Raw genomic sequence first — 18,879 nt, forward strand, 5'->3', positions numbered from 1 at the left:
CCTCACTGCTGTATCTCTGGCACCTAGGAATAATGCCTGACACAGGGCTGGCACTCTGTAAGTATTTGTTGAGTGACTAAATGTCTGTCTGTCCTCAGGTTCTGAATCCTGTTCCCTGGGAAACCCAACAGAACCCTGGACTGGGGAGAGGAGAAGAAGCCTGCCTTTAAAGTTGAGCCTCCTGGAGAGATGCAGTCTCAGGCCTGAGAAGATGCAGGGGCTGCTGTCTCAGGAGGACAGGGCCTGGGAGAAGCGTGCTTCCCTCACCAAGGACTGCGTGGCTGTGGAGGTTGGGGCCTCTGGCTGTGACAGTGACAAGAAAGGTGAGGGGCAGGGGTTCTGTGGAGGGGGGGGAGGTCATGGAAGAGCCTAGGGAAAGACATGACTTCATTCCTTTGCTCCTTTCAACACAGTTTTATGGAGCCTTGTGTCAGTCAGCTTTTGCTGTGTAACAAGTCAGCCCCAAACTGAGTGGCTTAAAGCAACAGTCATTTAGCTGCTAACAATTCTGTGGGTTGGCAATGTATGTGGCCTCAGGGGACAGTTCTGTTGCCCTTGCCTGTGTCGGCTCCCGCAGTGCAGCTGCAGTGAGCTGAAGGGCAGCTTGTTCATCTAAGATGGCTTTACTGGTGTGTCTAGCTGGTTTGATGGTGCTGACTTAAAGCCATGTGCCTCCAGCAGGCTAGCCCAGGCTTATTCTCACGGGGGTGGTTGCAGAGTTCTTGGGACCAGCAAGCAAGGGAAAACCCCAGGTCACAAGCACTTTTTTAGCCTCCACTGGCAACCCAGCTCTTCACCGGCCATTGGTCAAAATAAGCCATATGGTAAAGCTCAGAATCAGTGGGGCAGAGTGGGGAGGGCAGCCCAAGGGTGTGGACACAGGGAGCAGTGAACAAGCTGGAGGCCACTGGGGGCAAAAATCTATCACAAGCAACTACTATGTGCCAGGCGTTAGGGTCTTGCCGTGAACAAGATGGATTTGTAGAGCTCCGATTCTTCTTTTTCTTTTAATATTTATTTATTTATTTCTGGCTGCATTGGGTCCTAGTTGCATCATGCGCAATCTTTCATTGTGGGGTACAGGTTCTCCTGTGGCATGCGGGCTTCTCTCTAGTTGTGGCATGGGGGCTCAGTAGTTGCGGCACATGGGCTTAGTTGCCCTGCGGCATGTGGGATCTTAGTTCCCTGACCGGAGATCGAACCTGCGTCCCCTGCATTGGAAGGTGGATTCTTAACCACTGGACCACCAGAGAAGTCCCAAGCTCCAATTCTAGAGGAGAAAACAGGCACTAAAGAAAGAAGTTACAAAATAAAGAGAAAGGTCATGTCTGACGAGACCTATGGAGACAGTAAAACAGGATGATTGGTGGGGTGTGACAGTGTGATTGGGGAAGGTGGGAGAAGCACAAGAAGGATCAGTTGTTCCAAAGATGGGGGAACAGCTTCAAGGGCAGCCAGAGCTGCACGTGCAAGGACCCCACATTGGCAGCAAGTTTGCTGTGTTCAGGGAGACCACGGGGAACAGAGCAGGGAGATGGGAGGGAAAAATGATAGAGATAATCTGGGACCAGTGATGGGGCATCTTGTCGACCTTGGCAAGGAGTTTGCGTGTTACTTGAGTATTGAGAGAGCACTGGAAAGTTTTGAAGAGGAGAAGACAGGATCTCATTTGTATTTCAAAAGATTCTTCTAAATCAGTAGTTCTCAACTGGGGACAATGTTACACCCCACTGTCCTCCCCAGGCAACATAAGAGATCTTGAATTATCAGAACTGGGGAAATGCTGCTGCCATCTAGTGGGTGGAGGCCAGCAATGCTGCTTAGTGTCCTACGCTGCACAGAACAGGACCCCCCACCGCAGGGATTTCGCAGCCTGAAATGCCAGCAGTGCCCATGTTGAGAAACTCTGCGTCCAGCTGCGTGTGAGAATGAACCGTAGGATTAGGAGGTCAAGAGTAGAAGCTGGGAGGCCAGTTGGGAGATTCCTGCAACCGTCCAGGAGTGGACAGGGGAGGAACAAAGAGATATCAAGGGTGACCCCTGGGATTTTGGCCCAAACATCTGGCGAAGAGTGGTGCCATTTGCTGAGATGGGGACACCTGAAAGGCACCCCCACAGGAGAATGGGGGCTGGACCTTCTACTAGGAAAGGTCCTTCCTTCCACAGGAGATGAGCAGATCTGGGACAGAAGTTGTGGGAAATAGAAATGTCAGTTCTGGCAGTGAGGAGGAGGTTTGGGGCTCCCGGCAGGACCTGGGTGCAGAAAGAGTGGAAAATGGCCGTCTCTGGTCCAACCCCCAGTTCTATCCAGTTGAGGAGTGAGAAGGATGTTGAGGTTCGAATATGGGGAGATTTCTTCACCAGAGGCTGGAACCTGGGGAAGCCTTGTTCCTCCTGGTTTAACTCTGTGGCTTTTTCTTCTGCTTTCTCACTCAGTTTTTGCCAGAGGCCTGTAGAGAAGGAACTATTGTACCCATTTGACAGGTGAGGGAATAGAGGCTCAGGTGGTGGATCACATCAGGTGACTCACTTTAAGTCTCCCAGGTAGTTACTGACAGAAATGGGATCAGAATTCAGGTCTCTCCTTCTCTCCACCCCACCTGAACCACATGGGCAGAGTGTGTGTGTGTGTGTGTGTGTGTGTGTGTGTGTGTGTGTGTGTGTGTGTTTTAGGATATCAGCAGAAGAGAGTTGGCAGACAGGAAGAAAGCAGAACCCATCCAGCTGGCCTGGTCACTCACTCATGACTCCTTTCTCCTCCATTCCTCCCCTCACCCAGACCTACCTTCTCCCGAGACTGGGCATCCCCAGGAGTGGAGCTCGGTGGAGGAAGACGAAGAGTCAGAGGACTCCCAGGTAAGCTGGCAATTCCTTCCTCTTTTGATGATGCCCCACTCTGCAGATCTCAGTGGGTTGTCACACTCCCTTCCTCAGCTTGGAATTTCCCTGCCCCACAAAAGTCTGTTTGGGGATGTGAGCCCCAAGAGGTCTCCCATGGGAAACAGGACATATTCCATGGTAGTCAGACATGGAGTGGAGGGTCTCAGGTGGCGGGGGCAACTCCACTCATGTGTACCCTCCAACCCTTCACTCATAAATCCTTCATAAATTAACCATTCATTCATCTGTCCTCTCATTTATTCACCCAAGCATCCATCTGTCTACTCACCCATATACCCATCCATCCATCCATCCATCCATGTGAGGTCATCTGTCTATTGACTTATTCATCCATCCATCGACCCTCCCAACTACTCACCCTTCTACCTATCCATTCATCCATCTACCCATTGAACATCCACCATCCATTCATCTGTCCTCTGATTCATCCACCCAGCCTTTCATTTACCTACTCATCCACACACCCATTCCATCCATCCATATATCCAGTTATCTATATACCCAATCATCTGCCCATTCATCCATATGCAACCACTCCATCCATTCAGCCCACCCACTCATCCATCCATCTATCCACTCATCTATCTACCCACGCATTCATCTATCTACTACCTGTTGGCTGTTGGAAGGATGTGGCTACTATTCATCCACCCATATGCCTACTCATCCATCCATCCAACCGTCCATCCAACCATCCAACCATCCAACCACTAACTACCTACTGGGTTTTAATCCAAGTACTGCAAATAAAACCAAAAAGAGTTATCAAGCACATTCCTTTCACTGAAATACCTAGTGTTTTCTGTGGGGGGCATAAGACATCAACATGTGAAATAATAACAGTGGTTCTTTTATTTACATATTTATCTTATACATTAGGGAAAAACCACATAACCACTCTTGGCAACACATGAGGGTCCCATCTGCCAATCGTATATCAGAAATCCAACTTGGACTGGCTCAAGCCAGGAAAAGGTTTATTGACACAAGGTGGGGGGAGGCAAGCTGAACAACCAACCATGATAGTGTAGAAATAAGTGCTGGCTGCATGTGAGATAGCTCAATGGAAGAAGAAAGTAACTCTGTGGGACAGGAGGTTTATTCTTGAATACCCAAGAGACACCATACCTGAGATTTTAGGGATGAGTAATTTCCTAGGCAGAGCAGGGGAGGAAACAGCATGTTCAAAGACGGAGGCATGATGTAATAAGGCACATTTGGGGAAACACTGGAGTTAGGGGCATAGCAGGGACTGGGATGAGTGGGATCATTCATTCAGTCCATAACTATTTGTTGCGCACCTACTATTTGCCAGGCATTGTTCAAGGCAATGAGGGTGCAACAGTGAATGGGAGAGCGATGGCTCCTCTTTTCATGGGTTCACAGTCACCGAGGTAGACAGACAATTGGCAAAATGAGTAGCTAACCCATACTTCATGCTGGATGGTAATAAGTGCTATGGAGAAAAATTAAGCAGAGTTATGGGCATACGAGGCGAGGGTAAAGGTTGCTATTTTAAGAAGATTGTCAAGGAAGTACCCCTGAGAGGGAGCTATTGGAGTACAGACCTGAAGGAGGTGGGGAGTGAGACTGGCAGATATATCTGGTGGGGAGAGGTTCTGGGCAGAGAGGGTACAGCAAGGGCAAAGGCCCTGAGGTAGGAGTGCGCCTGGAATGCGTGAGGAACAGCAGGGCTGGGGGGTGTTGGTTGGCTGGAGAAGAGTGGAAAGGAATAGTAGGATATGAGGTCATGGTAGTGATGGGGGTGTATGATGTAGGGTATTGTCAACCATGCTAAAATGTTGGCTTTCACTCTGAGTTGGGTGGATACTGTAAGGCAGAGAAGGTTCCAGCTTACGTTTCACAGGACCCTCTCACTGCTGAGTTCCACGCCAAGGAGGTTGGGTGTATCTTTTTTTTTTTAATTTTAAAGAAGTGTTTTTATTTTTATTTATTTATTTATTTGGCCGCGCAGCATGTGGGATCTTAGTTCCCCAACCAGGATGGAACCCTCACTCCCTGCGGTGGAAGCGCAGTCTTAACCACTGGACTGCCAGGTAAGTCCCCAGGTGTATCTTGTAGGCGGTGAGGAGCCTCTGGGGATTTGGGGATCTACAGAAACCACTCTGTTGGCCTCTGAGGAAGGAAGGGAGATTGGATGAGGCAGAGGGAGAGGCAGAGGTGTAGAAACCAGTTAGGAACCTCCAGCTGGTTGGAAGTGATCCAGGTAAGACACGCACTGATGTCACATGTATTATGGGACTGACATGATTCTAAGTGGTTCTTGTTATTTTATTTTACATTTTTAAAAAAAAAATTTTTATTGGAGTAGAGTTGATTTACAATGTTGTGTTAGTTTCAGGTGTACAGCAGAGTGAATCAGTTATACATGTACATATTTTCATTCTTTTTTAGATTCTTTCCCCATATAGGTTATTACAGAATATTGAGTTCCCTGTGCTAGACAGTAGGTCTTTATTAGTTATCTATTTTGTATACAGTATAGTGTGTATGTTAATCCCCAACTCCTAATTTATCCCTCCCCTCCCCTTTCCCCTTTGGTAACCATAAGTTTGTTTTCTACATCTGTGACTCTATTTCTGTTTTGCAAATAAGTTTATTTTCATCACTTTTTTAGATTCCACATAAAAGCAATATCATATGATATTTGTCTTTCTCTGTCTGACTTACTTCACTTCGTATGATCATCTCCAGGTCCATCCATATTGCTGCAAATGGCATTATTTCATTCTTTTTTATGGTTGAGTAATATTCCATTGTGTATATGTACCACATCTTCTTTATCCATTCCTCTGTTGATGGACATTTAGGTTGCTTCCATGTCTTGGGTGGTTCTTGTTATTAACTCGACGCTCACTAGCTCTCATTATTAATTCATGAGCCCTGTGAAGTAGTATGGTTTCCCTCCCTTTAAGATGAAGCTAGGGTGGGCGAGGTGCCCAGAGACCTCTGTGACATCATTCATTCATTCACTTATTCACTCCGTCATGGCTCATTCAACCAACATTGATGGAGCACAGGCTGGGACCCGGCAGGGGTGGGCGGTGGGTCCTGACCCAGGTGACCTTTCTGCATGGACACAGCCTCCTTCCTATAGGTGGCCCCCTTCCAAAAAATAAAAAAGAGAAGATCAGGCCATATGGGACCAGAGACCTTTAATATCAATAAGAGGCAGGCTCCACAGCCCTCACCATGGGGCTAAATCAATTTATTTGATTCTCTTAATAGTTCTTGATGTGGGATCTGTTACAATTGTATTTTACAGACAGGGAAACTAAGGCACAGAGAGGTCAAGTACACTTTCCCCAGAGCACCCAGCTTGTAAGTGGTAGGGGTGGGATTTGAATCCAGTGCCTTTCTTAACCACTAAAGTATCCTGTCTGTCTGGGGACTTTATCCTCCCCCAAGAGAGGACTGGGGATAAGGGGTGAGGGCTTCTCCCCATCCCACTACTCAGTTATGTCCCTCCACCCCTCAGGTGGGGAGGAGTGAGTGAAGGAATGGAGGGGAGGAAAGGAGTTACTTTCCTAATATTTCTTTTTTTTAATTTATTTTACTTATTTTATTTTTGGCTGCATTGGGTCTTCATTGCTGTGCGTGGGCTTTCTCTAGTTGCGGCGAGCGGGGACTACTCTTCGTTGTGGTGCGCGGGCTTCTCATTGTGGTGGCTTCTCTTGTTGCGGAGCACGGGCTCTAGGCGTGCAGGCTTCAGTAGTTGTGGCACATGGGCTCTAGAGTGCAGGTTCAGTAGTTGTGGTGCACGGGCTCAGTAGTTGTGGCGCATGGGCTTAGTTGCTCTGCGGCATGTGGGATCTTCCCGGACCAGGGCTCAAACCCATGTCCCCTGCATTGGCAGACAGATTCCCAACCACTGCACCACCCAGGGAAGCACCCTGATATTTCTTCGTGTTTTTTAAGATTTTTATTTTTGATGTGGACCATTTTTAAAGTCTTTATTGAATTTGTTACAATACTGCCTCTGTTCTATGCCTTGGCTTCCTGGCCAAAAAGCATGTGGTATCCCAGGTCCCCGACCAGGGATAGAACCCACACCCCCTGCATTGGAAGGTGAAGTCCTAACCACTGGACCGCCAGGGAAGTCCCCTGACATTTCTAAGAGGCAGAAATTCCCACTCTATGGCCCCAGACATAGGAAAGCAGGGAGGAAAAAATAGTCCCATCACTCCCATACCATAAAATACAAGCATGCATCACAAATGCAAACCTTCTCAGAGTATGAGGTAAGGAAAGAAATAGACTTGGTAAAAGTTGCTATAAAAGCAAAACTCATCTACAACATTAGAAATCCAGATACTGGTTCCCTTCGAGGTGGGGTAAATGAGGGAGCATGAGAGGGGGACATTTTGGGGTGCTGATAATGATCTGCTTCTTCTTCTGGGTGCCAGTTACACGATTCACCTTCCGGAGATTCATCACGCTTGTAGGATACATGCAATTTTCTCTTTGCTTATTATACTTCAACAGAATGTTTTTAGAAGGTTGTCCCGTTTCCTTGCAGGCATTTTTTTTTCCTGGAAGTTGAGACTGAACTAGGATTCTTGTGCAAGGGATTTATTGAGGAAGTGTGTTCTCGGGTAGAACCCGTAAGGGGTGAGGGAGGCTGGGAAGGAGGAGAGGGAGTGAGCCAAGTATTATATGGGTTTAACTGAGGTCCGGCTTCAGTCTGATCCCACAGGGAGCTCTGGAGTGTGAATAGTACCAGTCCTTCTCTGAGCCAGTGGGGAGGCTTTTATCTCCCATCGCTGGTTGTGGACAGTGAGTGTAACCTTGTAGGTAACTCTCTAGAGAGGTGGCTCCTCTTAGCAAAGGGCATTTCTTAGGAGAAAGGGGGCAACCATAAATATAAACCATAAACCATCAAGTTAGCAGCCAACACTCACAGCAGCTGGAGGAGAAACAAAGAGGAACTAAGTGAGGCGCTGACGGGTCCATTACGTGTGGTGTCGTGTGCGTGTGTGTATGTGTAAAATTTTTGGATTTCAGATGAGCCATATTAACTACATTTTCTTCTTTTTTAAAACTTTTTTTTTTTTTACATTTTCCTGAATTTATACTCTGCTTTTTAAAAATGGAGGAATACCTGGGACTTCTTTTGTGGTCCAGTGTTTAAGACTCTTTGCTTCCACTGCAGGGGACACGGGTTAGATCCCTGGTCGGGGAAATTGAGATCCTGCATGCCGCGCAGCACAGCCAAAAAAAAAACAAACAAAAAAAAGGAGGCATAATTATTTCCAATAAAATGCACATGTCAGTAAGTGTCGACACATATGCTTGCGTAACCAACCTGCCATCATCCTAGAAAATGCCTTCATCTTCCTTTCCAGTCTGACTCACTCCCTCATCCCAGTTCTGATTTCTGGTTGCATAGATTCGTTTTGCCTTCGTATAAATAGAGTCCTACAGTAAATGACATATATTTCTTAACCCCCGAAAAAGGAAATTATAGCAAGATTATTATTCTGCCATTTGGTGTTTTCACAACAATATCGTCTGGATAACTTTCCATCCTGATCACTTTCATCCTTTTTAAAAATTACGTTTTACAGCTGCCGAATATTCTATACAGCAGTTGTGTCATGCCCATTTCCTCAACAGATGAATTGTTAGGTTATCCTTGTTTTTGTTGCCACAGGAGAATGAATGTTTATCCAGTTGGCTTCATTTTCTGTAGTGTGGATTATTAGGGACTTCATAAGATCTCTGAATGTAGATCCACTGAATCCAAAATTCCCACGGTAGAGCCCAAAATATGTGAAAAACTCCCCCAAGAGGTTTCTGATGCTCTGCCAGGTTTGGGAACAGCTGACGTGGGTTATTCTCTCCAGGTTGTAAAAGGAAGGTTTGAAATGAGGTGGCATCCAGTGGGGGAGAGCAAGCTAGAGGGAGGAATTGGTCCTTTCCCAAAGATTAGAGATGAGAATCCCATTAATGGTTTATAACATGCTTTAACATCTCATAGTACGTGTCCCCTTCATTTCTCTCCTTTAACAGAATTTTTTTAATGTTCACCACTGCCTAGCTCTCCAGATAACTCATTCATGCCCATTCCCAAAACTTCCCAGATATTTTAATAGCAATTGCATTTAACTCATCGTTATTTTGCAGAAGAATTGTCACCGTTTTAAACATTTTGTCTTCCCATCCTTCGTTGTGGTATGTCCTTTTTGGGGGGGGGGCGTGCCACGCAGCATACGGGATCTTAGTCCAGGAATCAAACCCGTGCCCCCTGCAGTGGAAGCACAGAGTCCTAACCACTGGACCGCCAGGGAAGTCCCTGTCTTTCCATTCATTCATTCATTTGAGAAATATTTATAAACTTGGACTCTGGGTCAGGCACTGGAGATACAGCCACGAGCAAACTAAAATCTCTGCCCTCTCTGGACACGGGAGAAAGAGAGCTGGGGAGGGCAGATGGGTGGTCTACCGTGGGGAGGTATTGGGGGATGCTGTTCTATACAGAGTGGTGCGGGCGGGGGTTTCTAAAGTTGTGGTGGAAAATGTGGAGCTGGAAGATGTGGCGGAGATATCCAGTCAGGAGAAAGCATAACTGCAAAGCTTGGAGGTGAGAGTGGCTGGGGCAGAGTGACTTTAGCTTTGGAGGGATCGCTCTGGCTGACGCATACAAAAGAAATTGGGGGTGAGGGGAGTGTCAGGATAAGAAACAAGAGTGCCCAGTTTTTAACCCAATTGTTTGCAGGTTTTTTTGTTTTGTTTTGTTTTTTGATATTTAGTTGCATGAGTTCTTCATATGTTTTGGATATTAACTTTTTGTCAGATGTATGATTTACAAATATTTTCTCCCATTCAATAGTTTGCCCTTTTGTTGATAGTTTCCTTTGCTGTGCAGAAGCATTTTTGTTTGATGTAGTCCCACTTGTTTATTTTTGTTTTTGTTGCTTGTGCTTCTGTTGTCGTATAAAGAAAAAATCATTGTCAAGACCAATATGAAGGAACCGTTGCCTTATGTTTCTTCCATGAGTTTTGTGGTTTTAAGTTTTACATTCAAGTCTTTATTCCATGTCGAGTTAATATGGCAGTATGGTGTAAGATAGTGGTACAGTTTCCCATAAAATAAACTCTGAAATTGAATTAAAACAAAGAAAGAAACAAGAGTGATGGTGACTTTGACCGGTGTGGTGGTACTGGGGGGAGTGGATAGAAGTGGTCAGCATCTGGATGTATTTGGAAGGTGAAGCCAACAGCATTGGCTGGTGGGTTGGAGGTGAGTATTGAGAGACAGGAGTCAAGGGTGCCACAGTTGGATGCCTGGAGGGACCTGAGGGGTAGACTCGGGGGAAACTGCAAGAGGAGCTTTTTTTTGGCCAGTGGGGAGGGATATTAGGATATTTGGGAAATGTAAAGTTTAAGATGCCCATGAGATATTCAAGCGGAGATGGCAGGTATACAGTGAGATTTATGTCAGGAATTTAAGAGAGGGGTTGGGTCAAGAAAAACACACACACACACGTACATGTGAAGATCATTAGAGTACAGGTGGTATTTGCAACTGTGAGAATTTATATATCATTTTGAAATTTTCACCACATGTATCATCATTCTGATATTTCCTCTGCTAGGACATAGGTATAGTACTTACTTTTGTATATTTATATCTGGTCACTTTGTTGTATACTTTTTTATTTGTTTTTATTGAGGTATAGTTAATTTACAATGTTGTGTTAGTTTCAAGTGTACAGCAAAGTGATTAGTTATACATATACATAAATTTTCTTTTTCAGATTCTTTTCCGTTATAGGTTATTACGAGATATTGAGGATAGTTCCCTGTGCTATAGTTTGTAGTTTTTAATTCAAACAGCTTTACAGCTGATACACTGTCTCATTCCCAATCCTGTAATCCCATTTTCCTGCACGTGACAATGGTGGCTCCCCCTCTGATATTTATAGTTTTTCTTTCTTCTTTTTTTTTTTTTGTGTGTGTGTGTTTCAGGGCTTTGTGGAGTGGTCAAAAGCTCCGCAACAAATGACCATAGTCTTGGTAGTGTGTGTGCTTTATTTGTTCCTGGTTTTAACAGGGATGCCTATGATGTTTCACATTTAACTATAAAAGTGGCTATTGTTTAGAAATAGATGCCCTGTGTCATGTTAAGGAAGAGCCCTGATTAAAAACCAGGAATAGGTCTTGAATATTATCAAATGCCTTTTAAACATCCATTGAGATGATTTTTCTTTTGTATTTAACCTTTTTGTGTGAGGTTTTGAATTACTGTATTTCACTGACCTTAAGACATCATCGATTGTAAAACACGCATTATTTTGTATACCCCTGAGAAAGAAAAAAAATGCTACTTAAATGTAAGATGCCACCAAGTGGAAGATGCATCCTGACTTCAGAGAAGGTGAACACGTGCAACTTAGGAGCGATAAAATCTGGTAGATTTCTTAACTACAAATCATCTTTGCATTCTTAGGATGGTGGTACAGCAGTCTTTTCAGATATTGAATTCTATTTCTTGATATTTTCTGTAGGATTCTTGCCTCTATCTTCTTATGTAAGACTGGTGCTATCTTTGTTAAGTTTTGGTATCGTGGCTAAGCTTGCATCATGGAAGGACTTGAGTAAAGTTTAACCTTTTTCTGTGCTTTCGAATACTTTCTGTAGCTTGAGAAGTATCAATTCCTTGACATTTTGAAAGAATTCACCAGTAAAGTAATCAGGTCCTAGAGCTATGGAGGGGACGTTTCAGTGAGTTGTTGGATGGCTTTCTCCATTTCTTCTCATGTTATTAGCTTATGAATACTTTTTACTCCATTAATTTTTATGATTTACAGTGTTCTCTTATCCCCTAGGCTATGCTTCATTCCACTAAGCTTCCCCCCCAAGATGATTAGCTTATTTGTGCACAGTATTTTATAATTAAACAAAATCTTCTCTTTATTTTATTCTGTTCCCTTTCTGCCTTTCAACTTCGGTTTGTGGTTATTAGATTTGTCAAAGTTTTATCTAGTTTATTATTAAGTTTCTGAAGAACCATCATTAGGATTTATTTATGTCCATTATTTCTCTAGTTTATAATTTGTTTTCCTTTAACATGTATTGGGTTTATTTATTTATTTTTTATTTATTTATCTTTGCCGTATGCGGGCCTCTCACTGTTGTGGCCTCTCCTGTTGCAAAGCACAGGCACCAGACACGCAGGCTCAGCGGCCATGGCTCACGGGCCCAGTCGCTCCGCAGCATGTGGGATCCTCCCAGACCGGGACACGAACCCGTGTCCCCTGCATTGGCAGGCGGACTCTCAACCACTGCGCCACCAGGGAAGCCCAGTCATTTTGTTTTAATAGGACTTTCAGTGGCCTCCCCGAGTTTGCTAGAGAAATCAGGGCAGGAGAAGTATGGGCTTCTCTCTCTCTCCATTCCCCTCTCTGGATGATTGCACCCAACAAGCCAACAACTGGCCCTTAGAAGAAAGAAACACAAGCCTCAGCTGTTTCATTCATTAGTATTTTATTGGTTGCAAATAGGAGAGTCTCAATTCAAATGAACTCAAGCAAAGAGATTCATTATAGATTCACTTACACCAAAGTTCAGGATGAAATCAGCTTCATTTAGAGCTGGAATGAACTGTTGTGATGATTGAATATGTAAATGAGGATATGTAAGGTGTGTTAAAGAAGTTACTTGTAAAAGGCATTGACCAATGCAGAAAATAATTTAAAATAAAATATCTCTTTTCAGGAATGGTATTCTTGGAAATGCTGGGAAAAGATTCCTGGGTCTTGGAAGATAATTACTAGAAATATGCAGGGGAGGTAGTATATCTTTTTTTTTTTTAATGTATTAAGTATTCCTGGAACAAAAGCAGTGAGTTGGAAGGGGAGGATTGTCCAAGTAAAGAATGGATTTATAAGGAAAAAAGTTTAGAGCTGGTTCTCCAGGTCTAAAAATATTGCTGAGGACTTTCTGCTGGCCTCCTAGTTACCTTCCTTTTGGGGGTGACCTCCTTCTCCTTCTCCACGTGCCTGGGAGAATAGCTACCACCCCCATTACCTACTTGGCAAGGCGGGGAGGCGGGGGTGGTTTCAGGGCAGATTCTCGTCACACACACCCCACCTCCCGTCGCTGCTTGGCTGCAGGGACCAGAGTCTTGCAATAAAGGATGCAGAGGCCCGAGGCAGGAACAAGCTGTTGGAGGAGCAGGCGAAGAATGATGCGCAGCTGGGCAAGAGTGGAATGGAGATGCCTGTGGAGACCATCATAGATGTCCAGGCCAAGGGACTGTGATTAGCTCAGACGGAGCCGGTATTCTTTTTTTTTTTTTTTTTTTTTTTTTTTTTTTTATAATTATTTTTTATTTTATCTTCTTTGCGGTACGCGGGCCTCTCACTGTTGTGGCCTCTCCCGTTGCGGAGCACAGGCTCCGGACGCGCAGGCTCAGCGGCCATGGCTCACGGGCCCAGCCGCTCCGCGGCATGTGGGATCTTCCCGGACCGGGGCACGAACCCGTGTCTGCTGCATCGGCAGGCGGACCCTCAACCACTGCGCCACCAGGGAAGCCCGGAGCCGGTATTCTTAATCACATTTGTGACATATTGAAAATAATCACGCTAGTATTATAAATCATATTAGCAGTGGTTATTTATTTGGGCTCTACCACATGCCAGGAACCTCATTTCATGGATGATTAAAGTCTCCACCAGCACCGCTGATGCTCTGTTCTCCACCCAACAGCCAGGCAGATCCCATTAAACCATAATTAAGACCATGTATAATGCACACCTCAGCAAGTAAAAGCTGAAGTCCTCACAGTAGCCGGGCCAGCCGCACGCAAACCCGCCTGCGCCCCCATCTCTGCTTTTTGCTCCCTCCGCTGCTCCAGCTGCTGCTCCAGCTGCACTGGCCTCTTTGCTGTTCCAACAAGCGCATCGTGCACCAGCCTCAGGACTTTTGCCCCAGCTCTGGAATGGACCTCTGCCTGGAATGCTCTTCCCCCAGAAGCCCACATGGCTCCCTCAGTCCTACAGGTCTCTGCTCCAACGTTCGCCTCCTTAGAGAGGATTTCCTTGACCACCCCCTCCGCAGTTCACTCTGATCATCCTTATAGCCCGTATCACCACCTGACAATTACGGATTAATGCGGCTCTTTTCTGGCGTCCTCCTACTCGGGTGGCTTTCCCCAGAGAAACTTGGTCTTGGGAAGGTTGAATTGGAGAGGGCTGCAGAGATCAGGCTCTGTCTCCCAGGAACCCTTCCTACACCCACACCACCTTGTGGGGCCCCAGCCTCTTGGACCCTCTCCCCCAAATGCTTGAAGCTGCTCTGTCCCCTCCTGGAACGGAGATGTTGGACCCAGGGTAGTATCTGCATATAGTATGTGGGGTACGTGATGGAGGGGGAAATAGGTCAAATAAGTTGGCAAATATGGCAAATTAAAAATCATACGGAAATAGCTGGGATGCCCAGCCGCTGGTCCATAGCTTGTAATTCTCATCATGAGACTGCCTACTCCGAGGATGGGCAATTCCGGTTGTGAGAGTGGTTTTGGGGTCGGTGGGCTTGCTGCAAGCTGCCACCAGGGAGCGGCTTCAGCATCCAGCACCGTGGTGTTCATGGACTGTCCACTTCTCTTCCTCTTGACCTTATCTATATCCCTAAATTTCAAAAGCTCCGAAACAAACATTTTCGATGACTGCTGCTCCAGGGGCTCAGCTCCTTCTGCAGCTGTAGACACTCAGACTCTGACCTCGCGGGGGCTCCATTCTTTCTGCAGCAGGAGGGTCTACAAACTCCTGCTTCCTCTGGGGGCTGCTGACTGCAGCAGGAGGGACTCAGGGCAGACTCGCCACACACATCCCTACAGCCCATCCCTGCTCCTGGGCAGGGACAGGAGGTCACAGCCGGCCAACCAGCCTACACGCGAGGCCGGAGCAGCACAGTCCCCCACGAAGTCAAAATCAGCTTGGGAGCCCTTCACCCAGCGAATACAGGCTGGTGCCTGTGGACTCAAGGGGCGCCGGAGCCCTCTGCGCCTGCGCACTCGAACCAGGTAGGCTCTCCCTGAAGTCTTGGTGGGAGGGCTCAGTGGACAGTCCTGTGGCCCCGCCCACGGCCCTGTGGCCCCACCCCCACACAAGGCGGGGCTGACCCGCAGCTCTTCAGCTGCAGAGGGCCTGTTTCTTCTGTTCTCTCGGGTCATTGAACTCAGCACCATGTCTGTAAACTAGGTTCCATTTTACTCATTCACCCATTTCACCTGGCACTTACTGAACACCTACTGTGTGCATAGGCCTGAACTGAGCAAAGGTCAGAGGGAGGAGCCAGACTGTGTGTGGTCCATGACCCTGAATGGCTCTAGGGCGGGGGCTGGGCATTTCGACTATCCATTCAGTCACTCAGTATTTCTTGAGAACCTACTGTGTGCTATGGTCTGAGTGATGTCTGGGGCACACAGAGGAACCAACTCTGTTGTCCCTGATTCTTAATGACTCCAGGGCTGACGCTGGGATGTATAAACTACTCATTCAGTCACTTGGCACTTCTTGGAGACCTACTATGTGCTGAGGTCTGGGCTGGGCAAAGTTTGGATCACAGGAATGGACCAGAATTGCATGGTCTCTGACCGTGAAAGGCTGCAGAGGTGGTGCTGAGGATGTTCGCCTACTCATTCATTTACCTGACCTATTCATTCATGTCTACTGAGGACCTACTGTGTGCTAAGGCCTGGGTTGCATGATATCTGCGGCACAGGGAGTGCCAACTCTGTGGTCCCTGACTCTGAATGACTCCAAGTGCTGGTGCTGGGGCTATACAACTGTTCATTCAGTCACCTGGCACTTCATCAGGACCTACTGTGTGCTGTGGCCTGGGTGATACCTAGAACACAGGGAAGACTCAGACACTGTGGTTCCTGACCCTACAGGATACCAGGGCCAGGTCAGGGGTTTTTCTCTTATTTATTCATTCACCTGATGTTTCTTCAGGACCTACTGTGTGCTAAGGCCTGTGAAGAAAATGCCAGGACAGAAGTAAAAAAGGCAGACAGATTCTCTCCTCCCAGGCCCCTCACTAGCTTCTTTTGTAGGGCTGGGAGCTGAGGGAGCTGGTGGACTGGGAGGCAGATGTGTCCCCATTTGTTATATGTCTGCATCTCTCCCTTCCTGGCTTAGCTGAAGATCACTTGTGCTTGAGTTGTTTTCAAGGCTTGACGTATCAGTTTCTGATAAATTACAACAATTTTTCAACCTTTCTTGGGGGGCCAAGGAAATCTAAATATGGACTGGTCACTGGCTGATATTAAGAAATTATTTATTTCATTATGTGATAATAATATTGTGGTTGCAAAGATTTTCTTTATTTCTTAGAGATGCAGGCTTCGGTATTTACCAGTGAAGTGAGATATGTCTGTAATTTACTTTAAAATAGACCTGAATAGATAGCTAGTGGGAAGCAGGCGCATAGCACAGGGAGATCAGATTGGTGCCTTGTGACCACCTAGAGGGGTGGAATAGGGAGGGTGGGAGGGAGGGAGATGCAAGAGGGAAGAGATATGGGGATATATGTATATGTATAGCTGATTCACTTTGTCATAAAGCAGAAACTAACACACCATTGTAAAGCAATTATACTCCAATAAAGATGTTAAAAAAAAACAACTAGACCTGGAAAATATACATATAGACATATTTTCATGACCTATTTTAAAAGCAAATATATGTTATAAAATGCGGTATATTTCATTATTTAAAAAATTGTAGGTATTATATTTTTATGTTACCAAAATTATGATTATGATTATTATTTTTGTGTGTGTGTGCAGCACGGGCCTCTCACTGTTGTGGCCTCTCCCTTTGCGGAGCACAGGCTCCGGATGCGCAGGCTCAATGGCCATGGCTCACGGGCCCAGCCACTCCGCAGCATGTGGGATCTTCCCAGACCGGGGCATGAACCTGTGTCCCCTGCATCGGCAGGCGGACTCTCAACCACTGCACCACCAGGGAAGCCCCCAATATTATTTTTTAAAACACATCTTTGTTGGAGTATAATTGCTTCACAATACTGTGTTAGTTTCTGTTGTACAACAAAGTGAATCAGCCATATGCATAAATATATCCCCATATCCCCTCCCTCTTGAGCCTCCCTCCCACCCTCCCTATCCCACCCCTCTAGGTGGTCACAAAGCACTGAGCTGATCTCCCTGTGCTATGCTGCTGTTTCCCACCAGCCAACTATTTTACATTTGGTAGTGTATATATGTCGATGCTCCTCTCACTTCTCCCCAGCTTCCCCCTCCCCTCCCCCGTGTCCTCAAGTCCATTCTCTATGTCTACATCTTTATTCCTGCTCTGCCACTAGGTTCATCAGTACCATTTTTTTTTTTAGATTCCATATATATGTGTTAGCATACGGTATTTGATTCTCTTTCTGACTGATTTCACTCTGTATGACAGACCCTAGCTCCATCCACCTCATTACAAATAACTCAATTTCGTTTCTTTTTATGGCTGAGTAATATTCCATTGTATATATGTGCCACATCTTCTTATCCAGTCATCTGTCGATGGACACGTAAGTTGTTTCCATGTCCTGGCTATTGTAAATAGAGCTGCAATGAACATTGTGGTACATGACTTTTTGAATTATGGTTTTCTCAGGGTATATGCCCAGTAGTGGGATTGCTGGGTCATATGGTAGTTCTATTTTTAGTTTTTAAAGGAACCTCCATACTGTTTTCCATAGTGGTTGTATCAATTTACATTCCCACCAACAGGGAAGGAGGGTTCCCTTTTCACCACATCCTTTCCAGCATTTATTGTTTCTAGATTTTAAAAAATTTATTTATTGGCTGCGTTGGGTCCTCGTTGCTGTATGCGGTCTTTCTCTAGTTACGGCGAGCTGGGGGGGCTACTCTTCGTTGTGGTGAGCAGGCTTCTTATTGCGGTGGCTTGTCTTGTTGCAGAGCATGGGCTCTAGGCGCGCAGGCTTCAGTAGCTGTGGCACACAGGCCCAGTGGTTGTGGCTCACGGGCTCTAGAGTGCAGACTCAGTAGTTGTGGCGCACGGGCTTAGTTGCTCCGCGGCATGTGGGCTCTTCCCGGACCAGGGCTCAAATCCGTGTCCCTGCATTGGCAGATGGATTCTTAACCACTGTGCCACCAGGGAAGTCCCTGTTTCTAGATTTTTTGATAATGGCCATTCTGACTGGCGTGAGGTGATACCTCATTGTAGTTTTGATTTGCATTTCTCTAATAATTAGTGATGTTGAGCATATTTTCATGAGCCTCTTGGCCATCTGTATGTCTTCTTTGGTGGAATGTCTATTCAGGTCTTCTGCCCATTTTTTAATTGTTTTTTTTTTCCTGATATTGAGCTCCATGAGCTGTTTTTATATTTTGGAGATTAATCCTTTGTCCATTGTTTCACTTACAAATATTTTCTCCCATTCTGAGCGTTGTTTTTTTTTGTCCTGTTTATGGTTTCCTTTGCTGTACAAGAGCTTTAAAGTTTAATTAGGTCCCATTTGTTTATTTTTGTTTTTATTTTCATTACTCCCAGAGGTGGGTCAAAAAAGATCTTGCGGTGGTTTATGTCAGTGTTTTTCCTATGTTTTCCTCTAAGAGTTTTATAGTGTTTGCTCTTACATTTAGGTCTTTAATCCATTTGGAGTTTATTTTTGTGTACAGTGTTAGGTAGTGTTCTAATTTCATTCTTTTACATGTAGCTGTCCAGTTTACCCAACACCACTTATTGAAGAGGCTGTCTTTTCTACATTGTATGTTCTTGCCTCCTTTGTCATAAATTAGGTGACTATATGTGTGTGGGTTTATCTCTGGGCTTTCTATCCTGTACCATTGATCTATATTTCTGTTTTTGTGCCAGTACCATACTGTCTTGATTACTGTAGCTTTGTGGTATAGTTTGAAGTTGGGGAACCTGATTCCACCAGCTCCGTTTTTCTTTCTCAAGATTGCTTTGGCTA

General features: G+C 45.6%; 1 protein-coding gene across 1 annotated transcript in view; it reads right to left on the minus strand.

The window, feature by feature from the left end:
* LOC136140906 (zinc finger protein 585A-like) overlaps window positions 1-18,879 on the minus strand; it is a 78,918-nt gene that overhangs the window by 20,590 nt on the left and 39,449 nt on the right. Inside the window, exon 14 of the mRNA XM_065899051.1 lies at window positions 7,710-7,724. Within this exon, the coding sequence (XP_065755123.1) occupies window positions 7,710-7,724 (15 nt within the window). The remainder of the gene's footprint in view (window positions 1-7,709; window positions 7,725-18,879) is intronic.

The sequence above is a fragment of the Phocoena phocoena genome, chromosome 20 (assembly GCF_963924675.1).
Source record: "Phocoena phocoena chromosome 20, mPhoPho1.1, whole genome shotgun sequence".
NCBI lineage: Eukaryota > Metazoa > Chordata > Mammalia > Artiodactyla > Phocoenidae > Phocoena > Phocoena phocoena.